General features: G+C 41.5%; 2 protein-coding genes across 3 annotated transcripts; one reads left to right on the top strand and one right to left on the bottom strand.

Annotated features, from left to right (window-relative positions):
- Window positions 1-2,673: 2,673 nt before the first annotated feature.
- On the top strand, window positions 2,674-8,805 carry ankrd46 (ankyrin repeat domain 46). Its single transcript, XM_004079953.3, has 4 exons — window positions 2,674-2,792; window positions 7,346-7,688; window positions 7,931-8,089; window positions 8,221-8,805. Exons 2-4 carry the CDS (start codon window positions 7,378-7,380, stop codon window positions 8,435-8,437), a joined length of 687 nt encoding a protein of 228 aa, XP_004080001.1. The 5' UTR covers window positions 2,674-2,792; window positions 7,346-7,377; the 3' UTR covers window positions 8,438-8,805.
- Window positions 8,806-9,294: 489 nt separating this feature from the next.
- Window positions 9,295-22,967, bottom strand: LOC101168325 (protein KHNYN). Of its 2 annotated transcripts, none has more exons than XM_004079979.4 (9): window positions 22,789-22,967; window positions 21,224-21,482; window positions 20,151-20,285; window positions 16,867-18,395; window positions 13,050-13,180; window positions 11,459-11,555; window positions 11,107-11,214; window positions 10,935-11,036; window positions 9,295-10,871 (listed from the first exon to the last, which is right to left on the bottom strand). In XM_004079979.4, exons 2-9 carry the CDS (start codon window positions 21,479-21,481, stop codon window positions 10,547-10,549), a joined length of 2,685 nt encoding a protein of 894 aa, XP_004080027.2. In that variant the 5' UTR covers window position 21,482; window positions 22,789-22,967; the 3' UTR covers window positions 9,295-10,546. The 2 variants fall into 2 exon arrangements, with proteins under 2 accessions (XP_004080027.2, XP_011485958.1); XM_011487656.3 differs by having other exon boundaries at window positions 22,793-22,967.
- Window positions 22,968-26,350: the final 3,383 nt, after the last annotated feature.

Raw genomic sequence — 26,350 nt, 5'->3', positions numbered from 1 at the left:
CAATGTGAGGGTGGGGTCATCTAAGATAGCACAAGGGTTATTCCTTTATCATAGTATCTTCCGCCATGTTTTGCTGCTTAACTCCTACAATTTTTTTTTGTTATTTTAACCATTCAGCTATTAAATGTTCAGCTATTTCCAAGTTATGAAATTTGGTCCTTCAAATCCTTGAACTTTTCAAGATATTCCAGGATTTCCAGGATTTTTGCCTCCATTGAAATACATTGGGAATCCTTGAAAACCTTTTCTTCTTTCCACCAGTATAACTTCAACATACTTTGAGCTAGAGACACCTTTCAAACTGCAAATTAATCACAATGTTTTAAACTGATTCCAATTCTTTCAATTCTTTCAGATTTTTCAAATATGTTTTAGGTTTTTTTTATGTAAACCTTTAAACTTTGTGGTATTTTAAGCTTTATACAGGTTTCAATGGGAGAGGCATTTTCACCAAAGTTCCCCCTGTTAGAAGCTTCTTATTTTGGCATTCTTTCAGCTAGAGACACCATTAAAAAGTTAAAATGCTCACAAGGCTAGACTACAACGTATTTTTGCCAGTTTTTCACGAATTGATTTCAAACTTTTATTACTTTTCAACAATCTCCCCTGCTTTGGCGTGACGTCATACGCTGTGCCAGTCGACGGAGGAAAAAAGCCTTCAACTTTTACAAACAAAGCCTCACATCTAGAATGTCAAATCAATCCAAATAAGAAATATATAAAATCATGGGAAGTTTTTTTTTGGCTTTTCAAAAATGTATTTTTTGTCAAGATGTTAGTTTTACTTTTATTTTAAATCATCCCAGATGCCAGACAGTAGAAAAGCCGTAGAGTCGCTGCATCACTAAATGATCACAAACAGCTGTTATCTGTCCTGTCCACTGTATCCGTTTGGTGGCGTTGTGGCATGACACGTGAGCTGTGGTGCACAACTTGTTATTGTGCTGTTTTAACTTTATTTATGGTCAACTATGATCATTTATTTAATTATTTATTTAGCCAATTATTAGTCTTTTAGTTTAATTTCATTTACCAATATAGCATTCAACCATTCTAGTTCAGGGGTCACCAACCCTGTGCCTGCCGGTGCCCATGCGCCCCCGAGCAGGGATTGCTCCAAAAATAGCACTGCTCATATGGCAAATAATTATATTGTGGCGATCTGGGGGTTAGCCTCGTCTTCAGCTTTTAAGACTAATGGGAAGTGGGGAATCTCGGGTGTGTTAAATCGCTCACTTAAGTGAGGGAGCTGTAAGCGGAAGTGAGGTTAATGCTGTTTGGCTGGTGGTGGGTGTTTTCAAAATAAACGGGCAGATTTGATTGTCCACTAACTTGTGAGTGTCATTCTCAACAAACCGGGGTTGTGCTTTGCATGGGCACGGGTAGCAGATTCGGACATGTCCAGTTGGGCCGCTACTAAGTAAGAGGATAGTGACTTAAGACTCGGGCGCAACGGTACTTGCCTGGATAGTAGAGGGTGCCGATTCAGTGCTTGCTATTAGTAATTGTGGCACTTTATTTCTGCTGTCATGAATTATATGGCAGAGTATGGAACGGCCTGAACCTTGCGAATTGGCTCTCCCGCCTTTGAGAAAGAGGCGTGTGTGTGTGTGAGGAGGAGAAGGGGAGGGGTAGTGGGCGCAAGCTGCGAGGTAAAACGGCGCACAGAGACCATTGCTCAACACCTGGATCATCGGGGGGCTTAAATTACTCAACTCATTCTAACAATGTCATTCTTCACTAACTATTTTCTTTATTTTCCATATCCATTTATTTTTATGGTTGTTTAATTGGTGATAGTAACATATAAAAGACACCAAAGACACACACAGGACCAGAGACACACACAGGACAAAAGAAACACAGGAAAAAAACATGGTCCACTCTGGCTCAATGTCACCAGCCTCCCTTGGTACCCGTTTGAAGCACTCTTTGGGAGTTAAAGACTCCCCTGATGGAGGGCTCAGCCAGACGTTCCCAACAGACCCTCACGGTACTTTTAGGTCTGCCAAGTCTTTCCAGCCTCCTTCCCTGCCAGAGAATCCAACTGACCATCAGGTATGGATCGGTGGAGAGCCCTGGTCCTCTCTTTACCTGAGTGTCCAAGACTCCTGCTGAGGGTGTCCTGACGCCAAGTGTATTGATGGACACCCTTGTGCTTGAACATGGTGTTCGTTATGGACAAACTGTGATGAGCACAGAAGTCCAATGATAACACACCACTCGGGATCAGATCAGGGAGGCCATACCTACAGATCACACTCATCCAGGTGCCATTGTCATTCCCCCGTGGGCATTGAAGTCCCTCAGGAGGACAGTGGTGCTCATAATTCTTTAAAATAAATACTTTTTTTGGGGGGTTTTCTACCTGGAAAAATTTGATGTTTATTTTTTATGGACAAGTCTTTTATTTCATTGCAGAAACGTTGTTTTGATAAAAGTCTTGGGAACAAAAGCAAATAATTAATACAAAATAAACAGTATTGTTTGACGCTCTTTGTTTGCTTTGCTGTTTAGTGGCACTCTTACCACTTCTAACATGAAAAAACACATTTTGATGGAAAAGGGAACTGTCCAGAACTCTCCAGCATTCCCTCTGAGAGGATTAGTTTGTGAAATGGAAAACACCAAAAAAAACATGAATGTTCTGCTCCGGTCCAGCAGGTGGCGGTGTTGCACTAAAATGCGGTTTGGACGCCGGTAAAACCAGACAAGAGTCAGACAGGATTAGCATCTCAGCAGTGTCAGGCAACGGAGAGCTGTTTTTCTTCTGACTTGGATCCTCAAAACAGGTGAGATGCGCGGACAAGGCAACAGCTTTGAGTCGAAAGAAAAATTTGCTCTCGGTGTGGGTATTGAAGCTCAGGTTTGAGCCCTCGGTTTGAGTGGTTCGTAAGCAGTTAGCTCCCTTAGCCTTAGCTCCCTAACATCTGGATCTTTTTCTCTCGGCGATGACGTCATAAAACAGTTGTTTATTTACGCTTCCACCTATTCGCATACTCACCTGCCTGTGGTTAGTTAAGCCTACTTACAACACGTTAGGTTCAGGCTATTTTTTAACCCGGCTATCGGTGTTAACTAGTTATTCTGCCTGGTTACCACGTAACTGGTTAACAACTTTGTAAACAAATTAGATTGATCTACAAACACTTTTATAAATGAACTAACAGTTCTTGTTGTGACTACATGGCACAGCATAACACAAACGAAAAGGCAAAAGAGAAGATCCTTAATATTAAAGATGTTCAGTTAGAACACACACTCTTTTAGTTGCAGTAATTTAATAACAAAGCAGAAATCGATACATGAAAATTGTGTTTTTAACAAGTCCTTGGTATTTTTCTAACAGTATATGATAAAAAAATCATCATAAAATTGCATTTCTGAGAATTTAAAAAAAATGTGAATCAGAAGCATAAAAAAGCTGTGATTGTAGATTGTTGGTGTGATGTAGAACCTACAAAAGCATCACATAGAACCTACAAAAGCATCACAGAACCTACAAAAGCATCAAATAGAACCTATAACAGCATCACATAGAACCTACAAAAGCATCTGGTACATCTTCGTTGTCCTCCTTTGAACTGGAATCTGGCTCAAAACTCTACGGCTGGATAGCTCCAATACTGCTGAAGTTATGCTGGGGTGTGAGGGGGGGTTTGTAAGGATCTACATGGATCTAGGTCTACAAGTGGATGCTCCAGAATGGATGCTCCAGAATGGAACAGAGCAGGTCTACCTTCACGCCCATTTTTTTTCAAACCGCATTTTTCCATCTGCTCCTGATTCACAAATGATCCGAAATGCAATTTTAAGATGAATTTCCTTATGTATGTCCTCCATAATCAGGAAAAAATGCCACAAGAAAAAGTTAAAAACATAATTTTCATCAAAGTGGAACTAAATAAACCAGTTCTGCAACTGGTACCCGGTGTAAGAAGGTTAAAACAGACGTGATGCGGGCATTTCTCCTGGTTCTGGTTTAAACTGACTGCAGTTTTCTGAAGACTGTTCCAACCATCTGCCCCACAGGAAATGAAGGCATGAATCGGTTTAAATCCAGACATCAAAACTCAGAGTCTGTGACTGAGATGGAATAACGGATTTACAGCCACCCCACTGGCTTCCGGTCCAATCAACAATTTTTTACACAATCCTTCTGCACACCTTTAACGCCATCCACGATTTCTCCCTTTCCCGCCTGTCTGCTCTCGTCAAAGTCGTCACACTTTCACACCTTAGCTCTTCATCCTCCCTTCACCTGACTTTACCCTTACCCCGCCTCAGCACCATGGGGGCTTGGCCAAACTCTGGAACTCTTTTACACCAGATTTAAGAGTCTTTGTCCCTCTTCAAATCCAAACTCAAAACATATCTGTACAGGAAATCACATATTTCCCACCTTCTCACCGTTTCTGTCTTTCTTCTCTGTTTTTTTTATCATGTTTTATCTGTTTTATTTGTACAGAAATACCAACCTTGGACAATCGACAGTTATGGACCCTTTTTACTCTTCCCCTACAGCAGTGTTTTTCAACCAGTGTGCCGCGGCACACTAGTGTGCCGTGGGAGATGGTCAAGTGTGCCGTGGAAAATTGCCCTCATTAACTGATCTAAAAACATTAACCATCTCCAGGAAATCAGCTCTTTGTTCATCCAAACATGTCCTGATAAAACACTGAGTAGTTAGGAATATAAACGATCATAAAATACTTTTTTCGTTGTGTTTATTTGATTCTATTAAAGACATTTTGATAAGAATGACGGTAACGCGAAATAGCTGCAGCTATAACTGTGTAAGGAAAAGTCCCGCAGCTTTTACTGTCTCCACGACTCCACCAATCATTCTTGAAGGATTAATCACGTCATCAGTCTGACCAATCAGAAGTGGTTAATTTAGCTCATAACTCAGTCAGTTCCGACAAAAACACCAGCTAAAGCTCGTCTATAGCGGTGGAGCTTTCCACAGAATCCGGTATCAGACCGTGGAACAAGTGAACAAAACCATGAAGCTCAGAGACGCGAGTCTTTCTGCCGTTTTCTCGCAGTTTTCACACTACATCTCCCATGATGCATTGGCTTAAAGGGACAGCGTCTTGAAAACACAACGAACATACAGTTTGTATGTAACTTAACTTTTATTACATCTTTTAGAAAAACATCTGCAACTTCCTGCTTTTTCTGCCACAATTATCACAAAAATGCACGTCAGATTGCCGGGGGGGGGGGGGGGCTGTAGATCAAAACAGACTATGAGTTTCTGCTTTTTTTTTTTTTTTTTTTTTGGGATGCTGGTGTGCCGCGGGATTTTTGTCAAGGTTAAAGTGTGCCGTGGCTCAAAAAAGGTTGAAAAACACTGCCCTACAGCATTTCTTTATTATAAAAAAAAATTTTTAAAAATAAAAATAAAATAAAAATACAAAAAAATATTTAAAAAAAGTAAAACAAATGATTAATCACTTATTGAAAATTGTTAAATTGATTGACTTTTGATGATATTACTTCACTAGCTCCTAAAATTGATAAATTGATTCAAAAATCTTTCCTAATGTAGCATAACTTTGCACATGTTTTTAACTTTTGATACTTGATGAAATTTTGCTATGAAAATTCCTGAAACAGTGTTGTGTCTATTTTACTGATATAGTATTATGTTTTAAAGCATATGAATGACTTTTAAAAGTAACATAATTTGCATATATTTCAGATGCTGCATTTGCCATGTTGATTTCTAAAATAGTTATTTTTGACGTAGTACTTAAGTAATTCATCTTTGGCATGTGCTTTATTGATACCTTATGATTGTTAATTCTGTCTGATAAAACCTAGGAACCGGATATTGATAAATCATGTAATAAAATGGTTATAGTATAACGGGGTGGGATTATATAAGTTCGCTTCTTTCCACTCCCTTTCAAGCAATATTTATTAATTATGTCTAATTATCCTAAGTTTGATTAGTTACTGTATGAATGTATAACTGATGATTATATTGTTTTTGTGTATTATTTCTATTTGATTGCTTGAAATAAACCATTTCAAATCAGAAAACAAATCAGAAAAAAACAGTGGCCTTAAGAGTCCTAAAATGTATTAGTATTATTATTATTCCACGTGACACAGATACTCAGCTCTGAGTTTGGCATGACTGTTAAGATTGATCTTCATTCCTCTAAAAATCACTGATCTTCATTCTTTTTTTCTTGTTCCCAATAACAGAGACTTCTGTCTGTCATTTTTGAACTCAATAAAGTTCATGTAGGAGTTCTGCTGCTCTGAGCAGCAGGGAGTCTGATAGACTATGATGGTTTGGTGACAGTTACACAAAGCTGAGTGTCATCTGCATAACTGCATTAGAGAGCACGATCAGACCCACAGGGAGAACCAAGGCTCCATGAACGAACTTTTTGCCATGGTTGCATATAACTGCACGGTAAGTAGGCTGGGTGGTGTATTCATGTCTAGTTTCCCAAAGGTCTATAATAGAAAGACTGTGGAAGACAATGGCTGGCAGTAGTCCGATTGTGACAGACTCTAATCCAGTTTCCAGTATTTCATGCTGTGATTAATAGCCTAACTTTACTGCACTTAAAACCACCAGTGTAAAAAGCCCCGCCCACTGTTCATCAGAGGTAGGCAGCACCGAAACTGATGATTGACCACAAAACTTTCACTGACATCATGTTAACATCAGCTGTTGATGGGGAGCAGCTTTTGAAGCATTCTGCTCCCATGTCAGATGTTCTTGATTGATCAGCAGAGGAGCTCTGCGCTGTGGTTAAGGGAGAATCATAGTGATGCTGTAATATAATTCATCCTAATTTGCTGCAAGACAGCTTTTGAATAATCTATAGATCCTGTGGCCTTGATTTTTTACAAGGTCAAACAAAGAGATGGATCCAAACTTTGTACAAGACTAACCCAGATGTTCCCTTTCACTTAAGAAGTCAGAGTTGTCGTCCTTCCCAATGTCTTCTTCTGTGTTCCATTTGCACTGAGAGTGGACTGGAATATTTAGTAGAGTGGAAACTTCTGGAATGGGACGGGGGTCTCACAGAAGCTTCACAGATGTTTGCAGAAGCCTTAACCCTTGTGCTATCTTAGATGACCCCACCCTTACATTGACGTGTTATCCCTACCATGACAAAGGTGGATAAAGGTGGAAAGATTTCATGTAATCCATGGACACCAGTGAAGACCACAAATCATTGAAGAGAAAAGGTTCAGCGCACTGTCTAGTGGGGTCTAGATGACCCAACTCCCAATGTTAAAGTGCCTAGGATAGCACAAGGGTTAAATGAGTTGCTGAGGTTTCTCATCCCGTTTCCCGCTTGTTTTCCTGCAGGTACGCTGGAATTTTCTGACACCCACTCGGACATGTCCTATGTCTTCATCAATGACTCGTCGCAGACCAGCGTGCCCCAGCTGCAGGCCTGCATCGACGGGGACCTGCCTTTCGCCAAGAAACTCCTAGAAACGGGATGCGACCCCAACATCCGCGACAACCGTGGCCGCACAGGCCTGCACTTGGCTGCGGCGCGAGGAAACGTGGACATCTGTCGCCTCCTGCACAAGTTTGGCGCTGACCTTCTCGCTACAGACTACCAGGGGAACACAGCGCTGCATCTGTGCGGCCATGTGGACACCATCCAGTTCCTGGTGTCCAATGGACTGAAGATTGACATTTGGTTAGTGGCTCTCTGTCATCGCTGCTGTTTGTTCCACAGCATAGGAAGGATTCAAACAGAATCCTTTACAAGCATGTCCGTGTCTGTGGTCACTCTCTAAAACCAATGTTTCATTTGGTTACAGCAAAGGATTGTGGGATTGGATTATGGCCCATTTTTACAGAAAGGATGCTGCATGTTTTTATTTTTTTTTTCAGTTTGACTTACCCTCCCCTGTTTCTGTGTCTAATCCCTGGCTTCAGTAACCACAATGGCTCCACCCCCCTGGTGCTGGCAAAGAGGCGGGGCGTGAACAAAGACGCCATCCGCCTCCTGGAGGGTCTGGAGGAGCAGGAAGTGAAGGGCTTCAACAGAGGGGCTCACTCCAAGCTGGAGACCATGCAGATGGCTGACAGTGAGAGGTAATGGGGGTGCATGACATTCAGAAGTGTGTATGTGGGGGTGTCGCATCCATGTGCACAGAGTTCAGTGGTCATGTGACCTCATAGGACTCAATTTCTTTGGTCTGAAGTCTTTCTTCTTCTGCTGCCAGCGCCATGGAGAGTCATTCCTTACTGAACCCCCACCTGCAGAGCAGCGAGGGGGTGCTGTCCAGCTTCAGGACCACCTGGCAGGAGTTCGTGGAGGATCTGGGCTTCTGGAGGGTCCTGCTGCTTCTGGTGGTCATTGCCCTCCTCTCACTCGGCATCGCCTACTACGTGAGCGGCGTGCTGCCCTTCTCCAGCAGCCAGCTGGAGCTGGTCCACTGAGGAGGAGGTGCTTGCTACATCTGCAGCTGAGGTTCTTCTGGCACCAGATTGACATTTATTCCCCAGACCTTCGTCATCAGCATCATCTTCATGACATTCTGGAGAACACCCACCCACTTGATCTGTTACAGACTGATCTTCTGCCCCCACACCTTGTTCTCCTTATTTAACTGTAGTTTTTTTTTCTGGATGTTCCCAATAACCTTGCCCCCCTCCCCAAGCCTTTGTATCTGCATCTGTAATAAAGGCGTTATGCTGTAGGATTTTGTCTACCTGTCGCTAGACTTCCATGTCATCACAGACATTATTGATCCTGCTTCTTGTAAGAACTGAATAAATATGGATGTTGTAGTGGCGCTGGTCATTTCAGAAGAATTTACCGTTCATTGTATGAACAAAAATGATAGAATCTATGAGGAAGTTAAAATAGAGGTTTCAGCTGTGCTGCTGCTCAAATCCCAAAGGAACTTTGAGGCAGAGATGAGATGAAAACCACTTGAGGAGGCAAGGAGGCTACATGACAGACGAAGGTCACATGGCTGCTGAAGGCTGTACATTACAGGACGGCTGTGGTGCCGCAGTTGCGCAGTCGACCCCTGAACGGAAAATTGTAGGTTCAATTCCCGCCTTGTCCACCCATGTGTCTAAGTGTCTTGTGCAAGACACTGAAGCCTACCTTGCCTCTGGTGGAAGGTTGGCGCCAGTGTTCGGCAGCGGAGCCGCCACCGGCGTGTTAATGGGTCTGTGACTGTAAAGCGGTATACAAGTGTACACCATTTACATTGTTATACCTTTTCTTTTTTAAACTTGTCCTGTCCAACAGCTGAGCAAACAGATGTGAGCTGAAAGCCTCTTGTGTTGGACATATTTTACTGTTACAATAGAGGTTTATGAATCTTCTTATTCACAAGGTTTATATTTGCATAAACCCCTTTTGTAATTTAGGCCACAACTTTATTTATATTGTATTTGTATCAGTTGGATTAGATGGAAAAGAGGAGGAGGGAAGAAGAGAGGGATGTTGGGGAGGGGTAAGGGCACAAAAGGGAGAAAGGGGGCATAAAGTAAATAGGAGGATGATTATAGAAGCGGGGGTAGAATCATACAGCAACAAGTTGCTGGAAGTTTATAATCATTACTGTCGGGTGCAAATGTTAGTCCAAAAGGGGCGGGGCCTGTCCACGCACACTTAAATTTTACAAACACGCCTCTTGGCTCCAAAACTCTTCATATTGTACATGTCAACACGTACACAATACAACTACAGTTCACACACATACATATGCATACAAACCATCACATGTAAAGCATTTATCATTCAGTCATGTGTACTATTGTGCAAAGGTGAGCTAACACCTGTCCTCTTGATGGAATGTAAAAAGAGGAAGGGCCCATTCACCTCCACACCAAGACCCCCGCCAAAGCAGCAGTAGTAGCCAGGAACCCCGACACCCAGGTGGTATAGCAGATCGAGGAAATCCACCCGCAGGGCAATCACATCCCCCACCCAGACCAGGGCCAGACCAAGGGGACATGCACTGTTCCACTTCTGAGATCAGAGATCACCTTAAACCCCAGGGCTCAAACGCCAGGCCTGTGTCCTACATGATTTTAAATTAATCTGCTAATGAAGCTCCTCACTGGCTAAACAACCAGATCCAGGTAATCAGCAGCAGACGAGGCAGGATTTCTGAAAAACCAGCAGGAGGCCGGGAGTCTGAGAGGGCTGCTTAAACTGTAGACTGCTGTCAAGCAGGGGGCCTTTGCTTTCATGAAAGAGCCTGACAGAAGATCCCAGGAACTCCTTTGAAAAACCTTTAATAATAATTTAATAGTAAAAGTTTGTAAAAAAGAGTTTGTAAAATGACTAAATCAGCTAGATTAAAGCCTGCATTTCAAATTATTAACATTGTCTATAAATATAATCTGGAAAATCATGATCACCTTCACATGGAGGACATGTGACAAATGGAAATCATTTCATTCTATCCAGAATGTTTTCACGGCTCCCCACACACAAAATAAAGCTGCTTCAATGGAATACAGCTGAAGCAAAAAAAACACTGCTGATCCAAAAAAAAGAAAGATTGAAAAAAACTTCAGGAGATTTTAGTCCTGCTGCTCTAGGATGAAACTGGACAGCAGGTTGACATCTGTCTCTGCGGGGTGGAGCTGCAGCTGCAGCGCCACCATGCTGTCCTGACCGGGGAAGACCTGGCACAGCTTCAGCCTCAGCTCAGACGTTTGCTCTGCAGTCCTGTTCTCCCGCTGGGCGCGCCCGGCAGGGGGCCTGCGACCTGTCCCGTCTCCTAAAGCACCTACTGCTGTTCGGTCACGGAAGTTCAGAACTTCGGTCTGGGAACGGGGGGGTTTAGAGGGGAGAGTCGAAGACAAACCAGCAAAGGAGTGGCTTCCTGGAACCGCAGTCCTGAAACTGAACACAAGGAATTAGAGGCATGAAAATCAAAGTTTCATGGAGGAAAACTGAGGAACTCACCTCTGTTGCAGGCTAAGAAACTGGTCCAGGTGAGGCCCCCCCCTCCCCAGAGGGTCATCAGGGACCATGAAGAGGTCCCCCACAAAGGTGTACTGCAGGAGCCTGCAGGAGAAGGAGGTCAGACAGACAAAGGCGGAGCTTGAAGATGTCTTCAGTGAGCAGATCAGCTGACCTCTTCCTGATGATGTCCCTCCACACCACAGACTCATCCAGCAGGTCTCTCAGGTTGTCGTTGGTTACAATCACTCCATCTGTCTTCTGCGCCAGCTGCAGGATCAGTCTGTGGGGAGGGGGGCAAATGCATTCATCCTTATTATTATTATTATTCCTCCTTAGGGGCTAATTGTTGCATCACTTTGCTCTGCTGTGACTCCTCAAACTTCTCCTGTCTGAGTCCGTGACGTTGCATCGGGATCTGGACTCCCTGGCGTCCTCAGGATACCTGCTCCACCCGGAGCTCCGAGGGTTTCAAGAGACCCATGCGGGGATGAAGTCACGCACACACGCGACCGCCGTGCACGTACCTGTCATCGTACGAGCTGATTCTCTTCCCTAGGACCTCCCTGGAAGGGGTGTAGTGGAGCAGGCCGACCGTCTGCAGCTCCGTCAGGTAATGCTTCTCTGAGAGACAAAGACCACGTCTGAGCCGCCGGGTGGCCATGCACACGTACGTGCACGCACACATAAGTCCACACAGTGCTTGTGGACTTACCCCTTTGAAAGGTACTAAACACATTGTATGTACTTTAAAGAAAAGTATCTATAATAATTAAGAAATTGAAATTTCACACCACATTTCATCCAAGCTCAAACATTTGAACACTTTTATAGAATTTAGCAGCAAAACAGAATATGTTGTATAGATTTGTAAAGATATGTTTCTTTAATCAGAATATTCTGTTGACCAAGAAATGATACGTGCCAAATATCAACATAGTTTTCAACAAGAATATTCTGAAAGAAATGATCATTGTTGTAGTGTGGTCAGCCCATTCGGATTTTAAGCAGACGTTTATTTTTACACATTCCGTTTTTTTTTGTCCACTATTAAGGATGCCACAAATCTCGATCGAAAACCGAACCGTTCGTTTTACCCTAAAGCCGAAAGTGAATCAGGATATCACGGGAAAAAGTTGATTTTAAAAACACTATCTTGGGCATTTGCATGTATTTTTAGAGGAAACCATGCCTCATGAATGAAAATGCTCCTCCATCACTCTCGTGCTGCAGAAAGTGTAGGGGTTTGGCCTGGTCTCCCCTAGGTCATGGAGTGCCCACTACAATGGTATTTTTAACATGTCCTGTTGGCTTTTTTCGGGTCCTTCTCCAGACTAAGAGAGAAGAGTGTTGTGTAGGGCTGATCATCGTCAAAGAGCTCTGTGAGCGGCGCTGCCGTGAGCGGCACTAAGGCAGCCATTAGATCGGTAAAACTTTAAATAAAATAAAAAAGTGATGAGCATTCTCAAAACGCATTTTAATTATCGGGGTTTAAGAAAACGGAAAAAAAGTCACGTTTCTGTTAGCTATTATACGCAATCTTAATTCTGATGGGAAAAGTCTAATGACCCAGCATTTAGCAGCATTTAAACGCATCACTTACATACAAATCTGAAAACGTGAAAGGAGTCTCAATCTGATCTCACAATTAGGTTTTGTGTGTGGATCTCAGGTGTAGTATTTAAAGATTTGTATGTGTAGGAGCCATTTCAAATTCGTATTTAGTTTTAAGCTGGCGCAATTTCAAGATGTGCGTCCGTAAATTGTATTTTTTAAGTATTCAATAGTCAAGTGTACATATGCATACACAATTGAAAGTACTCACAGTTATGCGCAAAATGTATTGCATGAATTACAAATCTAGAATTACGCACACACACACACAAGTCGGGTGAGAGTATTTTCTCTTCATGGGTACTTCCACGGCAACAGTTCAGACTGTAACTCAAAGGTGAATTTCTAATATATTACTGCCGCTCTGCAGAAACTATGTCCTATAAACCGAAACAAGTTTTTGGATTTTGGCTAAAAATGACAATCATAGTCCTTTCATTCCTGTGTGAAGCCATAAACACTAGTTTAGGTGGAGTTCCATGAGAGGAGGGTGATGGGGGCTACCTTTGATCCTGGAGTCGCTTTTCTGCCTCCACTGAGGGATCAGAGCGCTGATGTTCCGATGACCTCGGTCCCAGAAGTGCTGTACGGCCAAAGCGATCCCCCGACAGGAGAAGAAGTGACCGAGACCGTGACTACAGCGGACAGAACAGGCACAGTCAGCTCTGTGGTGGAAACTAGCGCTCAGTCTCTCGTAAAGAGCATCTCACATTTCATGAATTCAATCTGAAGTGTTAACCGGTTAATACCAGAGCTGTCGTAGACGATGGAAAATACAGTTCCTTCTCACTATATCGCTGTTCGTCTTCCGCAGCCCCCCTTTCGGCTTATCCCATCAGGGGTCGCCACAGGTGGTTCGGCAGAGATTTTTATGCCGGATGCCCTTCCTGACACAACCTTGTATTTTATCCGGGCTGGGGACCGGAACAGTCAGACCCAGACTTGGGCCTCCTTGTGGCTACATAGTTAGGCTGTAGCGTTCAGGGTCTTGCCCAAGGACCCACACTGCATGAAGCTCACTGCGCCCCCTGGGAATTGGACCCTGATTTCTCGTGCACTAAACCAACTGAGTCATGGATTTCCTTTCAGGGCAATTTTGCTGTTTTTTCTTTTTTTTTTGCGCGCTGTGTTCTGCGTCCTGATTTGCTGTAGATCTTGCCAATCAATGTCTTCCGTGGGTCTACTCTGCAGAATGCATTCTGTTTGCCAAATCTAAATAAATCTTTGATCACAACAGATCTTTGTTTTCATTCTATGATACTGGACTTTTCTTTCTATGAAGGTTTGAGCTTTGAGAGTTTAAACAAGAGAGAAAATGGTGAAAATGTTCATGTCTGATATGCTTTATTACTGTCAAATTTTGCATATCAGCACAGAGAATCAGCTTTAGCGACTGGATGCGTTGGAATGGTATCAATTGTGGAAACCAGTTAGTAGTTACAGTATTTAAAGAACGCCAGCCCCAGAGCTACAGCTTTGGTGTTAAAGCTTTGTTTAACCCTTGTGCTATCTTAGAAGACCCCACCCTTACATTGACGTGTTCTCCCTACCATGACAAATGTGGATAAAGGTGGAAAGATTTCATGTAATCCATGGACACCAGTGAAGATCACAAATCATTGAAGAAAAAAGGTTCAGAGCACTGTCTAATGAGTCTAGATGACCCAACTCCCAATGTTAAAGTGCCTAGGATAGCACAAGGGTTAAAAAAACATTAATGTAACTGAAATGACCAAAAAGGAAGATGCTGTATTAAAATCTAGTCGCATTTTTGCTTGAAAATCTAGGAAACAAGAAAATGGATTTCCAGTTTTGATTATGGGTGCAACGTGTATGTTTGTACGACGGAGTTTTAGGGCCACGGTGAGGAAAAAAAATTTCTGGCCAACATGACGAGATTAAAGTCGTCATGTCGACTTTAATCTCGTCATGCCGAGAAAAAACTCGGCACAAAAAAATGGCGAGAAAAAACTCGACACAAAGTTTCGAGAAAAAACTCGTCGTGTCGAGATAAAAGTCGAAATAAAGTTTCGAGATTAAAGTCGCAATGTTGCGCGAGAGCAGTGAAGCTGAGTCTTTCAGGAGTATTCAATGTTATGGCTAATGTTAGTGAGCTAGTGGCTTTGTATTTAAGAGCTTACGACAGTTTTATGGCCACCAAAAAAAAAAAGATTTTATTGGGAGATAAAAACTCTTACATTTACGGGGAAAAGTCATAGATTAACAAGGAGAAAACACCGAAGTTGTCTGTTTATCGGAGCCTAGTTTGAAGATGAAATATGTGGAGCCTTTTGTGAAGCTTTATTTCCGGATTATAGGTTTAAAACAAAGAGATTCTGAACCTTTTGGCGACTCAAAATCAGATTTTTGTCAGTGGATCCGTCTTTCCGGGGTTCGGTGTCAGTAAAGCGGAGTTTCATATCTAAAATAAGGAGCTCAGAGACACGTTTGGGTGTAGAGGACCGCTGCAGCCTTTATTTTCCTTTTCATTCACATAACCTGAACTTCATCTGTCACATTACGTCATGAACCTGTCATCCGATCACCAATGCGGAAGTAAACAGTGTTACATACGCCCACTGCTGCAGACGAAGCGTTCCTCAGACACTATACAATAATCTCGTAAATTTACGAGTTTTTTTCTCTCGCGCGCAACATTGCGACTTTAATCTCGAAACTTCATTTCGACTTTTATCTCGACAAGACGAGTTTTTTCTCGAAACTTTGTGTCGAGTTTTTTCTCGTCATGACGAGATTAAAGTCGACATGACGACTTTAATCTCGTCACGTTGGCCAGAATTTTTTTTCCTCACCATGGCCCTAAATCTCCGTCGTAATGTTTGACTGACTCAAACAACTAAATGAAAAATTGTACGTTGTATAAATGTAGTGTTAGGTTTTATGACAGAAAAGTGCTTCCTGCTAAATCAGATGCCAACTTCAGCCTTCAGTTTTTTTTTTGGTGGTGTTAAAATGTCAGTTTAGAACCTCTGGGCTGCTCTAAGAATCTGTGAGGAATTAATCAATTCCAGTGGTAAGAATTCCAAAAATGTTTGATTCTACAACATTCTTTTGGATTTCTTAACCCTGTAAAGCTCACTAAAAAAAAACAATTGACAGGAAATTCTGTTTTTTTTTTTTTTGAAGTTGAGCTGTTTTGGTGAAATCCACAAAAGTTTTTTGCATTCTCATTTATTAGGTAGCCTATAGATTGCATTAGTTATGATATGTTTGGGGATTCAGTGAGTTTCACGCACAACAAAGAACCTGATGGATCCATGGTCTTAATTTTGAAATTTTTAGCATGATGTAACTGTATTATAAACAACCCAGGAGTCATTTAGAAAAAAGAATAACAATAGATGAGTTATTCTCAACATTAATTTTTGAAAGTAACTAAAACTTTTCCCGCCATGTGTTTTAAGGATTTCAGGGAAGCAGCCATTTTGAAATAAGCAAGAAAAAGCCCTTCTACTGCCCCTAGTGGAATGATGATGCAATACAGGGCAGAAAACGTGGACCAAGTTGTATGAGAAGTTTGGATCATGCTAAGGAGAAAGGGGTCTCAGAAATGTGCGTGTCAAATAGGATACGAATGTTTATATAACGTTTAAACTGTTGCTTTTTCTGCACACAGCTAACAAGCACAGTAACTGTATAACTTCCAATAATGTCTCTAATAAACGGCGAGTCTAACAGGTGCTCTTTACTTTAGATGCCGGTCTCTAATAGACACCAGGTTCCTTTAAGAGCCCCCAGCGATCAGTTAGCTATGCCCAAGAAACGCTGCTTGGGTTGAAATTTCATGCGGTGGCACACGCAAAACAACATTCTGGTGAGGAATCTGCACCACATTTGGGCTGATTCCTAAACCTTTGCATGAATGGCGCAAGCAGATGGGTGATATTATGAAGACGGCTGCAGAAAAGGGAGCAAACCGATTTCCTGGTGGAGATGCAAAGAAAGAGTGACAAATTAAAAATCTGGTCTTAACATGGAAAATGAGCTGCATGAAAGTGGATTTTTGATACGCAACTTGATGCTTAAAGGGACAGGAAGCGTTCGCTAATCATAATATAATGCAATGTTTTTATCATTTCAATAAATCCTGAAATGTGAGTCTGTTTTTTTCTCTGCATCTTGTGACCGTATTTCAGTGCAAAATGAACCCGTCAACCATCACCGTTCTCTCTGTAATGGAATCAACGCCGGTTTCCAATAGACGCCTGTCTCTCATAAACGCCAGGCCAGCTGCCACATTTTTGGAATAAACGCCGTGCTACTATTGGAAGAAATGCAGCATGTGTGTCCACCACCGCACCTCATGGCTACGTTACTCCCGTCGATGATGATGGTCCTCAGGGAGGGGTTCCCGGGCTGGTCAGTCAGCTTCAGCTTAAAGGGGGTCTGTAGCCCCTCCAAGAAGCGCTGCTCCCCCGTCACAACCAGAGAAGGGGGTGGCATGAAGCCTTGCCTCTCCTTCGTCCTGACGGAGTTTGTGGAGGAAGGCACGGGGTGTTGTTTCACAGGGTGGGGGTACTTGGGGGCGCTGCTCTGGGGTTGGGGGGCTTGTATGGACCAGTTGGGGGGCTGACCGAAATCTCTGCAGGGTTGAAAAGTAGGAAGCTGCGGATCAAGAGAGGGGGGATATATGGATGTGGGGGGACCTTTGACTTCAGGCAAGATGAGCTTTGGGAAGTGCAGGTCAGCGAACATTTGGGGGGGGCTACTCCCTAAAATGTCAGACTTTACAGGATGATCCCCCGCTTTGTCCCCAGACTTTTCTCCTCCTTCAGCCTGATCTGTTCCATCTTTCTCTGGGATGGCATCTTCCTCAGTCTCCCTAGGCCCCTCCCTGGTGTTGTGGCCCTGCCCCCTCTGCAGCTCCAGCAGGAGCTGGTGGGCGGAGCCTTCAGACAGCGAGCTGTAGACTTTGGCCACGTTCTGCTCGGTGTACCCGCAGCTGGCAGCTGCTTTCTTCAGCACCCCCAGGACAAAGTCCTCCTCCATTGCTGCCTCCTCATCCTCCGCGCGGCTCCACTCCTGCCTGCTGTCCCCTGTCCCCACCTCCTCCTCTCTGTGCTCCGTCTCACAGGGGCGGTTTTGCTCCTGGTTTAAATCCGGGTCTCCCCGGGTGGTAAAGCTGCGGTTTTCCCGCTGCCGATCACTACAGTCCTGCTCCTGCTGAACCAGGTCCAGAATCTGCGAAGCCTCCTTGAGTCCAGTTCTGGCAAGGACTCGTTTGACCACGTCTTCTGTGTACCCCATGGCAGTGAAAAACTTCAGGAGGAGCCAGAACTCCTTGTTTGTTGGCGAAGACTGCACCTCCTGGTCCTCCGATCGCCTCTCTGGCACCTTCACCCCTCCCTGAGACTCCTCTTCTCCCACCTCCTGCGGGGAGAGTGGGGGTGTCCTCTCTGCCCCCTCAGCCCTCCCTCTTGAGCCTGTAGGGGGGAGTAAAGCCTCGAGACCCCCACACGCAATAGCAGGCACCCCCTCTGCCGCTCGGTCGGCAGAGCCAGAGGAATCCCAGGGGGTCTGCTTATGCACACCTGAACCCTCCTCGGACGGCGCCGGGCTTAAGCCGAGGCCGGACTCTTTCACCAAATCCAGAAGGACTTCTTTCACGGGCCCAGACAGTACAAGCAGATCCAGGATGTGTCTGTCCTCCCATTTCTCCACCAGAGTCTTGAAGGCCCGCCGTGAATCCAGGGACTCGCACACGCCTCGCTCCCCTGTGTCCCGGGCCTGGTTGCCTTCACACCTGGAGATCAGTTCCGTCACCAGCGAGTAGGCTCGAACCACCGGCTCCGCCAGACCCGATATGTGCAGAAATCCGGGGGAACTGACCTGCAGCCACAGAGAGAGGAGCGTCAGTCTGCGATGGTGTGGAAAAGTCATGCTGTGAAACGGCTATGGTTCTGACGGGCCTAAAATGCATCACAACTAACTGCGGCCCATGAACCTAATGTAGCCTAAGAAGGCTTTTTAATCTGCTCACGTCTTGTCTTCAGTGGGTAAAGTCAATGCTTTCTCCTCTGACAGCTGTCTTGTATTTAACAAGGTCTTTAAAAAGAAACGTCAAAGGGATTTTGGCTAAACTACATTTATAAGTAAAGAAAAGTAAAACCATTGTAATTAAAAAATAGATTGCATAATTGATAATAGTTAATAAATGTCAGGCTCAATTTGCCAAATTTGAAAAAGCAAAGTTCTGGGGACATAGGCACGGTCACGCTACTGCCTTACTAAAATGGCGTAAATGGCGTATACTTATATAGCCCCTTTCTACATACAAGGCCCAAAGCTCTTTACAGTCACAGACACATTCACCCAGTCACACACACATTCACACACTGGTGGCGGCTCCGCTGCCGAACACTGGCGCCAACCTCCCACCAGCTGCCACCTATGTAGCCATAAGGGAGTGGTCCCCCGTCTGGATAAAATTGAGTCAGATAAGCGCGGCATCCGGCTTAAAACTCTCATGGCAGACCAACTGTGCAAGACGTTACATAGAAATTAGATGGACATTCCAGTACTTTAGTACCTCACTGAATCTGCTTTGCTTTGTTTTTGGAAATGTACACCTTTTTTAATGAAAGTATAATTTTATATTTTTTATTAATTCTTTGCTTTTTTCTGCTGTAAATTTGCGACTTTTTACATAATAAATGTTCTATTTTATTTTCATAAAATTACGACTTTTTCTTATACTTTTACGTCTTTATTCTCATATATTTATTCTTTTTATGGTGGCCCTAATACTCAGTCATAGAGGCACATTTTAATGTTCATTTATTTATTAAACCAGCTTCTTGATGAAACCCTTAAAAAACAAGTGTCTGGAGTTAAGAGTGAATTCTTGGAGCAACTCTTCACTGACAAAGGCTTTTTAGTGTCAGTGCAGAAAGCTGTTGGTCCTTGTTTTGCTTGTTTTGAGGGGAGCGGGAATTAATTGATAGTAAGAGATGGTAAAAGGCAGCCCCTTTTCTGAACATCACGTCTGGACTCAAAAGATAAAAGATTCCAATAGCCGAACCCACCTAGACTGTCAACGCAGCCAAAGTCTGAGATGGAAGAAAGGACCACAGCTCAGCTTCCAACTCAAAAGGAAAAGGATGTGATCATCAATCAGCTCCCAGACAACTTTAATAGATGTTTTCCAACTACTGATGGAAAGTGTTTGTAATGCCTTATTGCCCTTTATTTAGACAGATTGAAGTTTTATGATGTTATAAGGAGGTTGTCTGCAGAAGATATAAATCTGCAGACAAATTTGCTACCTGGACGTAGATTTATGTTGTGAAGTTTTCATGTTTGTACAAAGGAAAACCTCTATAGCCACTATAAAGAAAACAACTGGGATCACAGTTTGCTTCTGCATGAAAAAGATTAAGGAAACAATCAATTAAGTGAAAGGTGTAAATGACCATATTCCTGCAGAATTTGTTTCAGGTGCCAAGATGTGTTCAGGATTTTCTGACAGACATTTCTGCAGAAATGTTCAAATGGAAAATCACTTTTAATGTGATTATCTGCTGTAATGCATATGCTGATCTCATGGTGCATATAAAAGGAAAACATGCCCTGAGATCGTCTTACCACAATAAGAGCAGAGGTATTTCTGATTAGGCTGTCCATGAACAGCCCTTTGGCTCCACAGAAAATGCAGTGAAGGACCTCCGGATACGACACCTCCTTCTGCTCCTCCTGGTTGACCAGCCCCTTCGTGAACAGCTGGAAGACAGAATTTAAAAGTTTGCTTTCAGGACTTTCTGTTCAGCAGCACAAATGCTTCTAACAAAAATATATATATTTTCCCTCTTGAGTCTGTAGTAGAGGAAAGTGCACAAACGCTCTTTCAAAAATTTTCCTATCAAGCTTAGTACTTAGTACTTAGTAGTTGGTGACCCCTGCTGACCCCTTGTGACCCCTGCACCAAAGCATGTTCAATGTCAGACTGAATTGAACGATGATGGTTAGACCTGCACAGCAGCAGCAGACTAAACTACCAGAACAGTCTATGAGTTAGCTTTTAGTTCTTAACTTATTCACAGCTTGTTGACAAAAATGTTTGTCAATTTTAGATTTGTTCTGTAAAATTTGAAAGCTTTGAAATTTATTTTTGGAATGAATGCTTTGTTTTTAATGGAACTGATCAAACAGTTTAGTATTCTGTTTCATTTATGTTCTCTTTTGAAACTTGAAAGCTTTTGCTTTAATCGTGTTCCTTCAGTGCATCTGTTATGTTTAAAGTATGATAGGAAATAAATATGTAAATCTAAACAACCTGCTGATGATCAATTCTGACAAATGTAATTATTTGGATTTTATTGTGATATATATCATTATCACCTGATATGAAAAAACCGAAATCGCGATATAAAAAATTCCATATCACCCAGCACTAGTCAAGAGCTGTGGAGCTTCATCTGAGATTAACCCAAGCCTCAGTATTCTGATCCTCACAAATGTTCAGAAATATGTTCCACAGCGTTTTTCAGCTTTTCAGATTGGTATACAATAATTATTATTCCTTTTGTTTTTTGGAGACCGAGAATTAGTCCTTTTTATTCTATAGAGACGACAAACGCCACTCCAAAGAGATTAAACAGCAACTTCTCAAGATGATGTGGTCAGTTTCTGTAAAACCGCGGCGCGCTGATGCTTCTTACCTTGGCAGCTTCCACGTTGGCGCTCGCTCCCCGCAGCTTCAGCCATATCTGCCCACCACTGCCGTGAGGTGGCCCATCCACTCCGATATTGAAGGTCACCCTGAAGATCCGCTCCACGGTCCCGTGCAGCGAGGTCAGGGACCCGCGCAGCATCCCGGCACACGCAAACTCATCCTCCACATCTGCACCGCTCCCTCCAGCTCTGTGTCCTTCACTGAACATCCCGACTGATCTGACTGGCGCAGAGGCCTTCAACATACTGGAGAAAAAAAAAAGATCTTAGTGATGAGACTGAGAAAGACACGGATGGTGCTGACAACGACTGTGGAGCAAAGTTAATAAAAACCCACTCCAATCATCCTTTTGATCTGTTGTAAAAGCATTCCCAGTGGTCTTTAACTATGATTATGCCGTTTTTAGCCTAAATAAAAAAACCTGTGTTGTTTTCTAGGACATAGTTTCTGCAGAGCAGGAGGAGTCCATCAGAAATTCACACCTCAGTTGTGGGTTGGACTGTTGAAGCACCGTAAGCCCGCCCCCATCCCCGTCATCCATCTGTTTACATACTCTTCTGCTAGTTTACAGGCCCTGACAACACATTCTAACATTAGTGGTGCAACAAAAATGGCGAGGAATATTGGAGCTATCCAGCCGCATAGTTTAGATCCAGATTCCAGCTCAGACAAGGAAAACGAAGAGTGGATGCATCAGAATGGAGTGGATCTTTACCAACATCTGAATGGAGTGAGAAAATGTCTTAGATCAGGGATCCGACAGGCCTTTAAGTTCTAAACTAACATTTCTGGGTTAACTGGTTCAAATACTGCTGGCACAGACTAGAACCTACTGAATAACAAGACACAAACACCCCAGGTCAGAAGGGTGGATTCCCACTGTCATGTACCAAGGAAGCACCAGACTAGGATTAGACCAGGATTATACCTGTCAGAGTGAATGTTTTTCTACACTTACAGAGAAACTTTATGAAAACAGGTCCTGCTTCCTGTTTGTTGCTGTGATTAGGGGGAAATTGACACTGAACAGGGAAGGGAAATCCAAAGCAAATCACTTGTGCAAAAAGCAAATCGGTTGTTTGTGGTGGATTGCCCCATGATTGTTTCTAAAATGGGCTGTAGGTTCCTAGAGAAACGCATACTGGGGCTTTTTATGCGCAGCTGCATGGCTGCTGTTCAGTGACATGTTGATCCACGATGAGGAACCTCAGAGAACCCAGAATGACCAGACTCGTTTCAATGACTGCCTGATGATTCAAATGTTGGTAAACAAAAACTAATATCATATGTGCCCAACGATCAGTCAGTATGACGTAAAAAGAATGAAACATGGCGCCCTCACCCCCTTTCACAACAACGTGACCAAAACGATGTTGTTTAGCTTATAAACAAGTAAACAACACTGCTGGTTCACAAACTTGTATTTTCTTTTTTTTTATATCTCAGCTTTAAATATCTCTTCTCACGAAGCAGACAGCGCGTGCCTGTCTCCACAACAAGGAAGAGACGACTGAACCACACCGAACCCAACAAGCAGAACTTTAGTTTTACCTACGTGATCCTTCTTTGGTGGGGAGCTCATCACCTCAGCCCTCCATTCGCTCTACTTCCGGAAGGTCCAACAACACGCGGGGGTCCAAAGTTTGCGCGCGCGACCGCAATTGGAGCTGAGCAGAAACACTATGGGATCAGAAACGAAACTGAAGGAAACTCGCGCGGCCCCGTGCCTGTAAGGGCGTGTGCACGAGCCGATCTAGTTTAGGTTGAATTCAGAACAGTATATTTTTTTTTTTTTTTTTTTTTTTTTTTTTTTTTTTACAACTTTATTGAACAAAGCATAAGCATACAAAATCCAGCATCAAAGACTCAGAAAGAGCATCAGCAGTGATAGTCAATGTCATCAATCCAAACTTATTGAATCCTTTCAAGAAGAAAAAATAATAATAATAAAATAATCAGAAATATATCCAAAATAGAATATGCTGATAGAAAAATAAATTATCTTAAAATATATAAAAGGGGATTACAAAATAATGATAATAATATTTATAATACAAAGTTTTCTTAGAGGAGGGGATTACCTATCAAACAAAAAAGCACAAATTATTTCAGTGTTACTTGCTTTGGGTGTATTAATTTTTTTTATATATTCATAAAACTGGAGCATCTCGAACTTAAATATGGTGAAGTTGGGAGTTGTTTTTTTAATTCTGCACTTATGAATGTAAAATTTGGAAAGGAGAAGTAACAAATTAATACTTTTTTCTACTTTTTTATCATCCGAATTAAAATATGCAACTATTTGTTTCAATTTTAAAGCAACGTTACAGTTAAATTTGCTGTTTACAAAGCATTCTAATTGGTTCCAAAATTCAAGGGAAAGTTTACAAAAGTAGAAAAGATGAAGAACTGATTCAGGGAAATCAATACAAAAACTACAATTATTTTCTATATTTGAGAATTTGGATATAAACATATTTGTGGGGTAAATGTTATGTAGAATTTTTTTGTGTATTTCTTTAACTTTGTTATTTATACAAAATTTATCTGGCAATAACCAAGCTTTTTTCCAATTTATATCATTTAAAAGGTTGTTCCAAAATATTTCTCCTTTTGGTGTGATATGTCTTTTTTCACTTAAGGTATTCCGAATATATTTATTGTTGCATTTTTTATTGAGAATATCAATGCCATTAATCATTAAAGGAGAGTCAATTTTAGAGGCGTCTTGATATTTAAGGTGAGAAGTCATCAGCTGAATTAATCCTGAGGGGAGAGCTTTCATTACACCATTAAATTCTTTGCTGGTTACTGGAAAACACATTTTATTTAGAAATCTGCCATAATCCAAAATCGTACCATTCTCGTCAAAAAGATCCGAAACATAAATTATTTTTTTGTCAATCCAGTTTTGTTTAAACAAAGATTTATTTTGTATTGTTATGTCTTCATTGTTCCAAATTATACTTTTGTGTGGTGAGAAATTGTGATTATAACATAACTTCCAAGCAAGAAGAGCCTGCTGATAAAAATTTGAGAGATTGACGGGAATCTTTTTGATATTATAGTTACATTTTAATAGAAATTGAAGGCCACCAATTTTATTAAAAATATTGAAGGGGATGAAATACCAAATTGAATTTGAGTGTTGAAGGCATTTTTTAATCCAGTTAATTTTAAATGTATAATTCAAATCAGAAAAATTTATGAGTTCAAACCCTCCTTTACATGAGTGGGCATAAAGTTGTTCTTTCTGGAGATAGTGACGTCTATTTTTCCATGTAAAGTTAACTAAGAGGTTATTTATTTCTTTGGAAGTTGAATCAGGAACAAATAAAGATAAGGCAGGATAAACTACTCTTGAGATCCCTTCTGCTTTAGTCAAGAGGATCCTGCCAAAAATAGATAGATCTCGTTGAAGCCACATATTCATAACATCCTGCATTTTTTTAATTCTCAAGGAGAAGTTTTGCTTTTGTCTAGATTTAATGTCTTTAGTTATACTAATACCTAAATATGTAACTACATCTTTAATCGGGATACTATGAATTTTTTCATATTTTACGTTTTTAATACTTAATATTTCACATTTTCCTAAATTAAGGTGTAATCCGGAAGCATTTGAAAAGGAGTTAATTGTGCTTATAGCAAGGTCAACTTGGTTTCTGTCTTTTAAGAATAATGCAGTATCATCTGCTAGTTGTGTTATTTTGATTTCTTTCTGAAATATAGATAAACCTAATAAGTTTGGACAATTTTTAATTCTTAATGAAAGTAGTTCTGCAACAATTAAAAAGAAAAATGGAGAAATTGGACATCCTTGGCGTACTGATCTATTTATGGAGAATCTTTGGGATGTATTAGGATAAAGAAGAATAGAGCTGCTAATGTCTTTATAAAACATTTTAGCGATAGAAATGAAATTTTCCCCAAAGCCAAATAATTTCAGTGCATTATAGAGAAATGGATGTTCTACAGTGTCGAAAGCTTTGTAAAAGTCTAAAAAAAGAATGAGTGCTTCAGAATCAATGTGTTCTGAATAGTCTAATAAATCCAAAATTAACCTTATATTATTGCTAATATGTCGATTTTTCATAAAACCAGATTGAGTCTCGCTAATAATTTCGTGTAGATTACTTTTCAATCGTTGGGCATAAACAAGAGCTAATATTTTATAATCCACATTCAAAAGAGTTATTGGTCTCCAATTTTCTATCATAACAGGGTCTTTATTTGGTTTGGGTATTAAAGTTATTAAACCCTGTTTCATTGTAGCTGTCATTTCTTGTTGTACAATGCACTCTTTGTACATCTCCATTAGATGAGGATTGATAACATCCCAAAAGTGACAATAAAATTCTTTAGAAAGACCATCATTTCCTGGAGATTTCCCATTGTTCATCTTTTTTAAGGCATTAAGCAGCTCATCTTTAGTTAAAGGATCGTCACAGATAGATTTGAATGTGTCTGAAATAGAAGGGATGTGTTCTTTTAGGTTACCTAAAAACTTTTGACTGTATTCTTCATTAAATTTGGAAATATATAATTCTTCATAGAATCTTTTTACATGGTTTGCAATTTCTGTTGGATCAGTACAAATATTATTATCAATTTTCAACTTTGTAATTGTATTTCTTTTATAATTTCGTTTTTCTAAAGCAAAAAAGTAGCTGGTATTTTTTTCTCCATTTTCTAGCCATTTTGCTCTAGATCGAATGAAGGCGCCTTTTGCAGCTTCGATGTATAATTTATCTATTTCATTTTGAAGCTGGGTTAAATTTGTCTTTTCATCATCAGAAAGAAAGGTTTTGTGTAATAAAGACTGTATAGCTTCCATTATCATATTTTCTTTGGCCTGTTTGTTTATGTTAAGAGTTTTACTACGTTCAATTGCTATGGATCTAACTTTAAATTTAAAGAACTCCCATTTCTGCTTAGCATTCATGCTTTTATTTCCAAATATATGTTTTGCTTCTTGTCTAATGGAATTTTCAAAATGTTCATCTTCAAGTAATTTGTTGTTAAATTTCCAATATCCTCTTAATTTATTGTTTGTTTTGTGTTTTGAACCATTTAGTTGGATAGTTATCATTTTGTGATCAGAAAATGGGGC

Source organism: Oryzias latipes, chromosome 18 (genome assembly GCF_002234675.1).
Source record: "Oryzias latipes chromosome 18, ASM223467v1".
Taxonomy (NCBI): Eukaryota; Metazoa; Chordata; class Actinopteri; order Beloniformes; family Adrianichthyidae; genus Oryzias; species Oryzias latipes.
Note: the sequence above shows the minus strand (reverse complement) of the source record. Positions and strands in the feature narration are given on the sequence as shown.